We start from the raw sequence: 12,249 nt of genomic DNA on the forward strand, positions 1-12,249 counted from the left end.
AAACGGTAGAGAGTTCTTCCACACCAGCTGGTCATTGAGACCTGAAGCACAAGACACTATTCATCAACCTCCACGAGATGCCAAAAACACATAGAACAGAGCATCTCTCTCTCCTTCACACACACACCACACACAGCTGTGTCCTGATGAATGCTCCTGATTTATTCTGCAGGAACTGGGATCATTTGTTACTTGCGACACTCCTCCTCTCTTCCTCTCTCTTTCTTACTGTGATAAAGCTGCCAGCTGCTCCAGTTACAAACACTCTTTTGATCTCTCGACTTGTGCTGGCCAAAACTGACTTCCGCCTTCATACAAAACTCAAAAACGTCTTGGTAAGAGAAGCAAGAGACACTAGGGGTGCCGGAGCCGAGTCTAGCCATGAGGCGATGGATTGAGAGACATACTATACTTTGAGTAAGAAAGACGGTTTGACTTATTGATCCATAGACTCTCTTTTTTAAGTATTCATGTGCTGTTACAGTATAACAGATCGGTGCTAATGCTGTTACTGCTATTCAGTTCTCTAGGGAGTTGTATTACATGAGCTAGATAAAACCAAAAGGTGCAATAGTGTACATTTTATCAGTACATCCACATATATGTAATAGATAATCTTTAGATTGCATTTCATAGTCTCATTGGTTTCAGCGAATGTGTCAAGTTCATAAATAACACCATTCATCAGTTTCTGGCCTACAGGTCAGACTTCACACAATCTGCTTCATTTTACACCAGTAAACACAGACTTGATTCTCCATCTAAGTCAAACCTGTGACATTTAGACTTGCTGCCATTTCTTTAATTGAATGTAACTTACCTGAACGCAAGGCCACGAATTCAAACCGCAGTATGATCTGATGTCCTCAGTGAAAAATGGTCTAAGAAACCATCTCATTTTACAGCAATCAAATAGCAGCACAGTGAAAACACTTTTTGTATTGCACACATTACAAAGCTCCTTTTAAATCATTTATTTTTGCCATGAATAACAGTTCCTCTTCACAAAACCTTTTCAACTCGAATAATGTTTTATACAGAATATAAAAACAATATGATCTATCTATCCTGCCAGTCAAAAGTTTTTGAACAGTAAGATTTTTTTTAATGTTTTTAAACTGCATTTATTTGATCCAAAGTACAGCAAAAGCAGTAAAATTTAGAAATGTCTTTTGCTATTTAAAATAACTGTTTTCTATTTGAATATATTTAAAAATGTAATTTATTCCTGTGATTTCAAAGCTGAGTTTTTAGCATCATTACTCCAGTCACATGACCATTCAGAAAATATTCTGATTTGCTGGTCAAAAAACATCTATTATTATTATTATGTTAAAAATGGCTAAGTAATTTTTTTCCAGGTTTCTTTGATGGATAGAAAGCTCAGAACAGCACTTATCTAAAAATGGGAATTATTTTTTTTTTACATTATAAATGTTTTTATCATCACTTTTGAACAATTTAGAGCACCCTTGCTAATATATATATATATATATATATATATATATATATATATATTAGCAAGGGTGCTAAATTTCTATAATATATATACTGACTCCAAGATTTGAATGATATAATGCATGTTACAAAAGCTTTTTATTTCAAATAAATGCAGATGTTTGGGTCTTTTTATTCATCAAAGAATACTAAAAAACTGTTTTAATAATGCTAATGATAATAAAAAAAAAAAGTTCCTTGAACTGCAAATCAGCACATTTGTATGATTTCTGAAAGAATCATGTAACAGTAAAGACTGGAGTAATGATGCTGAAAATTTAGCTTTGATCACAGGAATAAATTATATTTTAACATGTATTCAAATAGAAAACAGTAATTTTAAATACTAAACATATTTTAAAATTGTACTGTTTTTGCTGTATTTTAGATCAAATTAATGCAGGCTTGGTGAGCAAAAGAGACTTCTTTAAAAAACATTAAAAATCTTACTGTTCAAAAACTTTTGACTGGTAGTTTATCTAGGATTTATATTTATCAACCTTATTTTTGAATGCAGTAAGCAGTTTTCTATAAACATGCGAGACTTCCAGTTCTTCGGGTCATTCTAACATCCGATTCTGCTCTTGTGTTCCAGTCGACACAGAAATCCACCATTTTAAAACGGAGTAAAAAAAGATAGACTGAATTAATTAAAATGAAACTTTTTCAATATAACTAAATCTAAAAACGTGTGCCTGGTTAAGCTGTGCTATTGTTGGCTGCCACAGAAAGGCAATAAGCTTAAGGAATGCCTTTAAAGTACTTGTTCTGTGTACCAACAAATCTGTTGTGTCCGGTGCTGTATGCCTTGCATAAAAGATGACAAAGAAAACAAGCATGGCTTAAAACACTTAAGTTCACTTAACAGCCCTCATCTGTTTTCAATTTCAATAGGCTCCATGTCATTTTCCCACTCAAACTATGACAGGCGAGTAACTACAAAAAGATGGTCATTGCGACACCGTAAAGGGATACAACTATGACGCCATGTGTTTTGTAAAATGTTTTTATAGCTTTAATGTTATATTTTCGGCTCTGAAAATATGTTAATTTGACTAGAAACACTTGTGACCGGTAATGTAAAGCATCATTCCAGTCGGACAAGGCTTTTACCTTCAGTTTTTTTTTTTTGTTTAGTGATAGGTGTTCATGAGTGCCGTGTTTGTCTTGAACAGTTAAAACTGCCCGCTGTTCTTCAGACACCTTTCAGGTCCCACAAATTCATTGGTTTTTCAGCATTTTTGTGTGTTTGAACCCTTTCCAACAATGACTGTATGATTTTGAGATCCATCTTTTCACACTGAGGACAACTGAGGGACTCACATGCAACCATTACAGAAGGTTCAAATGCTTGCTGATGCTTCAGAAGAAAACATGATGCATTCAGAGCCAGGGGTGTGAACTTTTGAACAGAATGGGGTACAATTCTTCTTTTTAGCCTAAATTTCATTAGTTTTTTCATTTAGTACTGCTTTTCAAAATCTACAGAAGATACTTACATGTTTCACAGAAGATAAAATAAGTTAAATTTACCCATCTCTTCAAATTCAGTTGTCCTCAGTGTAAAAAGATGGATCTCAAAATCATAGTCGTTGTTGGAAAGGGTTCAAATGCACAAAAAATGCTGAAAAACCAAAGAATCAGTAGGACTTGTTTGATAAACAGTGGGCAGTTTAACTGTTCAGGACAAACAAGGGATTCATGAACAACTGTCACTAAACAAAAAGAACACAGTATTAAGAATCAAGGGGATGTACACATTTGAACAGGGTCATTTTTTATACATTGAGCTATCATTTTCTCTTGTAGACTATATGCAAATGTATTTTATGTGAAATATCCTATTAAGGTCAGTACTTTAAACAAACATGTATTTTGTATGATCCCTCTTATTTTGGTTAACATTTTGCAAGGTGTATGAAAACTTTTGACCTCAACTGTATTAATAAATATATATAATACAATTCCTTTAGGGGTTTTGGAAATAAAGGAGGCTCTGATTCAGAAACACAAGAACAAAAAATTTCAGCAACAAGGTCTTGTTAAAAGCCAAAGAAAACACTTTTGCTTCTAAACTTTTTATTCATTAGGTTTTACTGCTAAAAGTTCATTGAGAAATGTGCTACAGCTCCCCACACAGAAACTTCTGCACCAAATGCTTTTAGAAACCACAAACAATCGCTGAATTATTAAAATAATCTTTTAATGTTTTAGATGCTGGTGATTGTGACCTGCGAGGAAACATTCCCTGAGGACATTTTGGCTTGTGAAACCTTCCCTTTATTAATATAATATTAAGGCTTTGTTCACGGCTCTTCAAAATGAAGACGAATACAACTTCAGTCAGTCAAACATATAATGCATGTTTTCCATTCTGAAGCTCCACTCAGTGGGATAAAGACGGTCTTAAAAAATAAAATAAAAAACACTTTTTATTTGTGCAGTTGCAATGCATTTCAAATTAGTGAAAAATTTTGGATTAGGACAAAAAGAAAATATCACATTAATACACATTGTGCTTGGGTTTTTACAAAACATCTCCCCACAGAAAAGATTGAATAAATAAAAAAGAAAAACAAATTTCACTTATCCTAAATGTCTCATACAGTGAGGACACTTTAGCCTTTAGTCTCCATAGCAACAACACCCAAGCAGTTCCTACAAGGGCAGACCAGTTTGTTAGTACTTTCGTCCGCTTAAATGCTCTGAAAGCAAACAGCCAGCAGCCCTTCCAGACACCATCTCACCGACCGCTGCCTCTGCAGGTCAAACGACCTTCAGAAACATCCGTTACATGAAGTCTGATGGCTGAATGAAGGCGTAGACGCACTAGAGAAATTTGGGAAGGATAAAAATGTATTTGCACTAAAAGAAAATACCTTCGGTGGTGGCAGTAAATGCGTCGATTCCTGAAGCTCACCAGGTTTTTGGTAAACTTTAAAGAAAAAGCACTGTTTGGAGACTATTCAAAATCCAAATTAGACTAAACATTTCCAGTTATACGGTTTCGTAACAGAAAAAGTTGTGCTTTAACTCCCAATTGCATCCAGTTCTAGAGAAAGCAGCAGTTTTTTTTCCAAACAAAACAAAAAGGAAACACCAGTAGCACCATTAAACTGCGTGAACAGTGAGGCAGACAAGGCATGGCAGCACGCGTTGGGAAGATTTCTACAGCGACAAAGATGAAAGTGCAGGAGCGTAGTGAAGGACGGACTGCCTCGTGCACATTTACCTGTTAGATTTGCGTGGAAGTGTGTGTGTGTGTGTGTGTGTGTGGACTGTAAATGTGTATGGACCTCTGAAAATGCATTTAAGTGTGTGTGTGTGTTTGTGTGAGAAACTGTGAGGGTGTTCACACACCAGATTTAATCGTGTTAGTCCGTGAACCAGACCAAAGTAGTAATTCATTAAACTGGTTAAAAAAGAACACAACACAAAATAATATCAGCAAAGTTAGTAAAATTCTTACTAAGAATGTTTATTAAAATAAATGCCAAGGAGGTTAATAAGAAAAAAAATAACAGCATACACCATAAAAACTAAATGCAAGCATGTAAAAATACCTATGACAAGAGGAACTAATAAGTTGCTAATGAGTTAAACAAGCTAAAGAATCAGCAAGAAAACAAAATAACTGTAGGAAAAGGCAACGCTCCCAATGAGAGAGACAGATCTGAGTAAAGAGTGGGCCGGAGAGGGAGGGCAAAGGAGAGGACATGAAAAAATAAAATAAAATAAAAATAGGTGTAGTGGGTTTCATCACAAAAGGAGATCAGAAAAAAATGACTTGTACATAGAAAATGAAGTTAGAAAAATACATTAGAAACCTGTAACAATGGCTGTAATTTACATTATTACACATGTAGTAGGCAGGCGGAAGATTTCTCCAAACACCTGATAGACTAAAACCCAACTCCAAAACATTAACAGCACGTAGTAACATGGCAGAGGGGATTCGTTTAATACTGTCCATTTCTCTGTAGTCGTCTCTTTGCGCCTCTCTAATATTGCATTTCATTATTTCAATATGCTTAAAAACATGTATTTAACACTGAGAAGAGAAAGAAAAACAAAGACATTGACCTTTGTGTAACAAAGTGAACAACAAGACTACATTAGAGACTGCCAGGGTTACAGGACACAAACGTCATCCTATTCAACCTCCGGTTGTTTCAACGACTGAAAACTGCTCGGATCTGATCTGATCTTTAGCGTGTGATTTGATACTGTGGCTCTTCTGTGACTGGCACTCAGTAATAATACTATTTTCCCTCTCCCATGCATTGTAAAGCTACGTCTATCCTCCTTTCAACGAAACGCAAAAACACTTCCTTGGCGTAAAATAAAGTATGCTTTGGCGAATATGATCGAAAGCTTCCAGTTTGCAAATCTTGAAACAAATGGAGGTTTCTTCTTCTTAAAAAAAAAAAAAAAAACCCTGGCAGACTTCCACATCATGATTGGCAGTTGTTCTTGACAAAAGAATAAAAATAAATCACAGTAACCAAATACATAAAAGATAGACAGCATTGCCGATTTTGTCCTCGTAATAGCATAACAATGCGAGAAAATCAAGAGAAAATAAACACTTTGTTCAAAAGGGGATTTTAAAACAACAGAACAACAATTTTGGGAAGACGAATCATGGCACATAGTTAGCTGGTCAAATGACTGCTATTCCTTTGCATAGAATAGATTCAGTGGCACAACACTGCAACAGCCTCGTGGTTTAACTCTTGGGGTGCTTCCTCTTCACAAAGCCTTCCTTCCATCTTTTCTCCCTCCCTCGCTCTGCGCTTATCTTAGTCGGTGCTGGATATTATTGAACAGAATGTAACACTTTTGGAAAAAGAAACGACCGTCAGTAAGGCACTTATCTCTCTCTCTAACTTCTCATCTCACGTAACGTGATTCTTACGACATTTTCAAGACTATGTTGGTCTGTTTTTTTCCCTCTCTGGCCAATAGTATCCAAAGTCACGCAACATTTCTTTGTTTCTTTACCACCTTTCGCTGTACTATTCTACAAACTTTTTTTTTTTCAATAGATTTTTTTTTGTATTCTGTTTGTTATTTTGTAACTGCAAGTTAAGTATAAAAAGCTAAAATTGGCAAAAATATATATTTCTTCTCCAGCACCCTGTAAAAGTATCTAATTTTGATCTTTTCATTTTAATATGCAATGATATATCTACATTTGTATACATTTTTTTATATATATATCATGTATGTATAAAGCAATTCGAACAGGCAGACATGGCTTTCACATCCTATGTTTTTTTTTTTTGAGAGGGTGTATAGAAATGAAGAGTGGGCTCAGTAGCTGGGGGTGTGCAGGACACATTGTGGATGGGCTATTTGAAACAAATCGAAATAACTCAGTCGCTTCCCTCTTGTGAATTGAAATTCAACTCTACTTTGAAAAAAAAAAAAAAAAAAAAGAAATCAACAGAAACGTGTACAGGTACATACAGCAGTGAGGTTAAACCCTCCCCCCGTTCTGTCTACCTCATTCATCTTCCTTAGTGTTCATTGCTTTTGGAAATTAGCGTCTTGCGGGACAATTAATCACCATTTCGTTCATTTTTGATTTGCCGTTATAACACAGATACAGGCGTGACATCAAACCTTTTCAAACTCTAGACTAAAATGACAGAACCCTTGGCGGTTAGATACATACTCATATATATATATGAAATTCATTAAATGGAAACCCTTTGGCTAAATGCGCACACATAATACTTGTTTTTTTTTTTTTTTTCTTGTTTTTGTCTTTTATCTCACAGCTCATTCAAAGAAAGATTTGTAGAAAGTTCAGGCACTGTATATGGGGAGGGGTTGAGAGTTTTTGGGATGGCATAGTTCAGTAAACTGATTCCGGTTTATATCCCAGCTGTCCAACCCTGAATATCCTAGATTTGAAAACTCTGAAAGCACTTCACCCCAAACAACTGTTGCCCTGCCTGACTCTGCCTACCGCCCCCTACTGAGCTGGCACAGACGCTGCAATGAGCAGCGTGCTAAAAACCTGCAAGTATTGCCAAACGCTAATAAGATACATGGAAACATAAGAAACAAAATAGGGAGAAGTAACAGAACAAAGAAATCAAAACAAGCTTTTTGCAGTCTGTCATTGTAGCCATGCTCTAAGTCAGCTGGACAGGCACACCCAGAATGTGTCAGCACAGTAAAACTCATCAACTGAAAAACACAGGATTACATCAGAGAAGGACAGGAAATACACAAGTTGGTGTGAGTGCAGATTTCTTTCCTTCTTTTTCTTTTGCTGATTAGTTTAAATGGGTGGGATAGCGGATGGACCCCGTTTAGCGTGATGAAACTGGGGTCACCAAGTTGTTTTTCGTTTCTTTTTCTTTTTGTAAATTCAGAGCATTAATGCATTTAAGGGCTGAATTAGCAGAAGACGCTTCTTTATTGCTTTTAAACTTCAGTGCAGATTTTCGGGTAACGCAACATCACTGTTAACATCCACCCAGTCATTTGAGATTTAAAAAGAAAAAGAAAGAAATAATGTAATAAAAAAAACAACCTAAAATAATAAAGAGTATCATCGTTGTTATCGCTACACAACGTGTGTTGGTATGGAGGGTTGTTGTGTTTTATGTTGGTTTATGTTAGGATCACTGCTTGGACAGGTGCCTCTCTCTCTGCGTCCACCAGGCTAGCAAAAGGCAATTACCAGTTAATCTGATCAGCAGGCAGGCTTGGGCGGCTCATCATTGGGTGAAGAGTTCAGAGTTCAGAGGTCATTTGTTAGTTGCCGGTGGCGGCTAGGTGGTTAGGAACAAAAACGAAAACAACAAAAAGGAAAAAAAAAAGGTAGAAAAGATATTAGTTAGCAAGAAGAGACCGGAATGACATCATTTTAACAGCAAAATGAATGCAATCTTTGTTTAACCCCTTCTAATTCCATGGCCAAGAGACAAACGCAGGCTAAACCTGGTTATGATCATGACACGCTACCGTCATGATCAGTTCAATCAGAACGTTATTACATGTAATCAAAGCGCTAAATGCCCCATGTCCCCACAAACAAAAGCAGAGAGGTATCACATAGACAAATGAGAAAAACACATACAAACAAAACTAGTAACATTTTAGTGTCTTGAGTCGAAATGCGTGTTACGAACAGTGTAATTAGTTGTGAGGGGGAATCAGAGAGCTAGTGCTACGGTACGTAAATGAACAGATAAAGGTCGCGAAATATCGCTTTGGATTTGTCTTTATTTTTCAGTGAACGTATACACAGGATTCAAAAATACAGCTGCTAGAAAAGTAGTACCTTCAGTAAACCAAGAATATAATTGGGTGCGAAGTACATTTTTACATTTAAAGAGATGAACAAAAATAAAACCAAATCCTATAAGCTTAACCTGAGATATTAAAAAAAATATATATATATATTGAGGTAATAGCTTAAATGTTTTGCCAATGGCTTTGCTGGCAATGGAAGCTTATTCCAGGTTGTTTGTATTTTAAAAACAAATCAAAATCAAAAACAAAAAACCTGAAATACAATCTATTTTTGGATCTAGACCAGGGACACCCAACCTCAGTACTGGAGGGCCGGTGTCTTGCAGAGTTTAGCTCCAACCTCAACCTCCTTTTTGTAAAGGAAACTGCTTAAAAGTGGATACGTTTTCACATTGTAGTGTAGATTGTGAAAACAGAGGCTTTTGAAAACTAGGACGCATGTTTAGTCACGTGACACATAGGCCACGTACACTGCAAGTTTCAGGAGTGACAACCACATTTAAATGTGTGAGTAAGTCCGGAAAATTATTGTTCCGTGTGTACGGAACAGCAGTCACTCCTGCATTTGTAACGTCTTGAGGGAGTGAATAAGAATTTAGCCATTTCGTCACCTTAGAATTATAAGGTACTATCTGACATTTTTGTGAAAACCGAGTTATTCACATTCTTAATGTGTGACAATTTATTTACATTATTTGATGTGTCTTTTGTAAGCAGTGTACATTTTGGGCCTTATTTTAGAAACCAAAAATGGTTCTACCTACAGAAGTCTATGGAATGCAAAAACTTGAAGCTCGATATCTCAAAAGTGCTCAGAATGCAGAAAGAACCTTCTAATTCAAGGTGACAATTTGGTATCTTTGATATTTTTTGGCTAAAGACCATTTTCGTCTGGCGATTTTAACTAAACTACCGGGAGGCTGCTTTAGAGAGCGCTGTCTTGCAAGGTTGCCATGTCCTCGTATTTTTCAGGCATGTTGTTTGGTCTTAGCTCATAAAACAAGCCACTCTATAGAGTTAATAAAGTGGTCTATGGCAGATATGAGATGTTTTATAACACCAAAAAAAAAAAAAAAAAAGCAGCATTTGGGTGTTTAACTGTTTTTGTGCTTGTCCTTGTTTGTTGTTTTTTTTTCTATTAAGATCTGGCAACACCGACACTTCACTGCAGGGTTTGTGAGCGCAACTAGTCCTGTGTCCAAATGAGCTAAGGTAAAGCGTTCTTTCATGGTTATTTTCTTGCATCTGACATACAGACGAAGACATACTTCTGATGCACGTTTAAATGCGTCATTAACAGCTAGTTGTTCAGTTCAGTTCCGTAAACGCTGCATAGAATTTCTGTAAATTAAGTTGTCACTGCTTGTTTTTTTGGGGGAGTTAATGTGTTGTCGAATGCGGTTGTCACTCCTGTATTTTAATGAATTGCGTGTACAGAAGTGACGCGAAGCAGAGTGGATAAAACCCTTTTAGCTGTTATAAATTCACTGTAAACCACGGCTTCACGGTGTATGTTTGTAGAGTAATTTACAACAGCTTAGAATGCTGCTCAACCAATCAGAATCAAGGACCAGAACTATCTGTTTTATAAATCTATATCTATATCTGAATTGTGCCTGTCATGTGCTATTCACTTTTACAGATGTGTAACTTTGTACACTTTTTATATCACACTCCTGCAAAGATGACAGAAAATTTACTCGTGATTTGCGGCAAAACAGTAGAGCAGTTGTGTTTAAGATCAGACATACAATCGGGAATGAGTACGACCTGGACGCGTTAGTGAATGGTGAGATATTTTCCTAAATAAAACGACCTTTCCATAAGAGTTGCGTGAAAAATTATGTCTGTTCTTTCTGTACCGCTTTGAGGCTGTACACACGCGCAGTAAAGTGAATTCAACGTTTTCTGATGTTTCAGTGCGGATGAGAGAATTGGAAAGCACTTGAAAACGCTAGTGTGGAGTGTTTTAAAACAAAAACACTGTTTTATTTGAATTAATGTAGACATAGCCTTAGACAGACCTGAAGCAGCTATCAAGCTCTTACTAGGCATACTAGAAACTTCCCAGCATTTGTGTTGAGGCAATTTGCAGTTAAACTCTTCAGGACACTGGCCCTCTAGGACCGAGTTTGGGCACTTCTGATCTAGATGTACTTAAGAAATCCACTGATATACAAAGCTATGAAACAAATAGCATTTCATTCCGTTACAGTCATAACTTTCTGCAAACCTGAGTGTTTCCGGAGGCATTTCATGTGTAAACACATTTCCACAGTAAAGATATGTAGCGTATAAACACACATATGATCCCCCGTTCAGAGATAGAGAAACACAAAGAAATTTTAAAAAAGATAGAAATATCTTATCTAACTAACCTCTGTCTGTGGTCACTATCCTTTGGTAAGGATGGACCCGTGAATCATGTCTCCGCACTTTAGTAGCCATTGCACCTAGATTACAACAGGTCCATAAGGTTAGACATGGTTCAGCCCAGAAAAAATAAAAATAAAAATACATGTAAAGCCTGTGGACCACAGCTAGACCACAATCCTGCAGCAGAACTCTAGAAAGCAGAGAAATACAAAACACATCTGATTTTGACCTTTTATTTAAGAGATCTGTTCAAAATGAACCTCAATTTGAACCAGCTAGCTGTGAAACAGGCTTTACATGAAATTTCATCTATATTTAAATTTATGCATATCATGTTTCTACATATAATACATATTCACAACATCAACACAGTGGGTAGAAAATTCATAAAAAAACAAGAGTGATAAATGCATACAAAACTCAGAATTTAATAAATGTATAACTTACAACTTAAAATTACATAGTAATTGGTTTGACTTACAAGATTCTAAGATTGTTTGAGACGGGCTGGCAAGGAATCACGGGTTTAAAAACAAAACACACACAAAAAAAAATGTGTTTTAGGAAAAAACTATTACTTTAGTGGGAGCAGCGTCATTTGATAGCAAATGGTAATCAAGTTTTGACACCCTGTGATTACTGTATGACAGCACCTGGCTCACTCTAGCTAAATTTCAACAAACCGGTGAAATAACAAATGGTCTCTGCTCTGCTCACAAGAATTTATAAGTGAAAGACTAGAATAGACTGCAAATTCTAAGCACATTGACAAGATTAATTAATTTACATTATCCTCTTGGTCAATCTCAAAGGGTAATGCACAGAACAAATCGATTTGAAATAACAGTTGATAGCAGACCAGTAATTGGTTCCATAGCGAAGGTCTATTCAACACCAAGAGTGAAATGTCTCTAAATTGTTAAAAAGTGAAAATGCCTAAGTTCACATAAATTAACCGTTTTCCCCTCTTTTGCTCCATATGTCCATTGCTATCTATAGTCAAAACATTATATTTTTTAAATGTACACACAGTCAAACCAAAAACAAATCAGACACGAGATATAATTTTTGATTTGATTTTTTTTTACTAGTGGGTACAGG

At 36.1% G+C, this 12,249-nt stretch overlaps 1 protein-coding gene across 4 annotated transcripts in view; it reads right to left on the bottom strand.

Annotated features, from left to right (window-relative positions):
• Positions 1-3,911: 3,911 nt before the first annotated feature.
• qkia (QKI, KH domain containing, RNA binding a) overlaps positions 3,912-12,249 on the bottom strand; it is a 94,668-nt gene continuing 86,330 nt past the window's right edge. For all 4 annotated transcript variants that reach the window (XM_073827400.1, XM_073827398.1, XM_073827399.1 and 1 more), the window contains exons 7-8: positions 11,151-11,225; positions 3,912-8,288 (exon numbers count right to left, since the gene is read on the bottom strand). In XM_073827400.1, the coding sequence (XP_073683501.1) occupies positions 8,272-8,288; positions 11,151-11,225 (92 nt within the window). In that variant the 3' untranslated portion in view covers positions 3,912-8,271. The remainder of the gene's footprint in view (positions 8,289-11,150; positions 11,226-12,249) is intronic.

The sequence above is a fragment of the Garra rufa genome, chromosome 21 (genome assembly GCF_049309525.1).
Source record: "Garra rufa chromosome 21, GarRuf1.0, whole genome shotgun sequence".
NCBI lineage: Eukaryota > Metazoa > Chordata > Actinopteri > Cypriniformes > Cyprinidae > Garra > Garra rufa.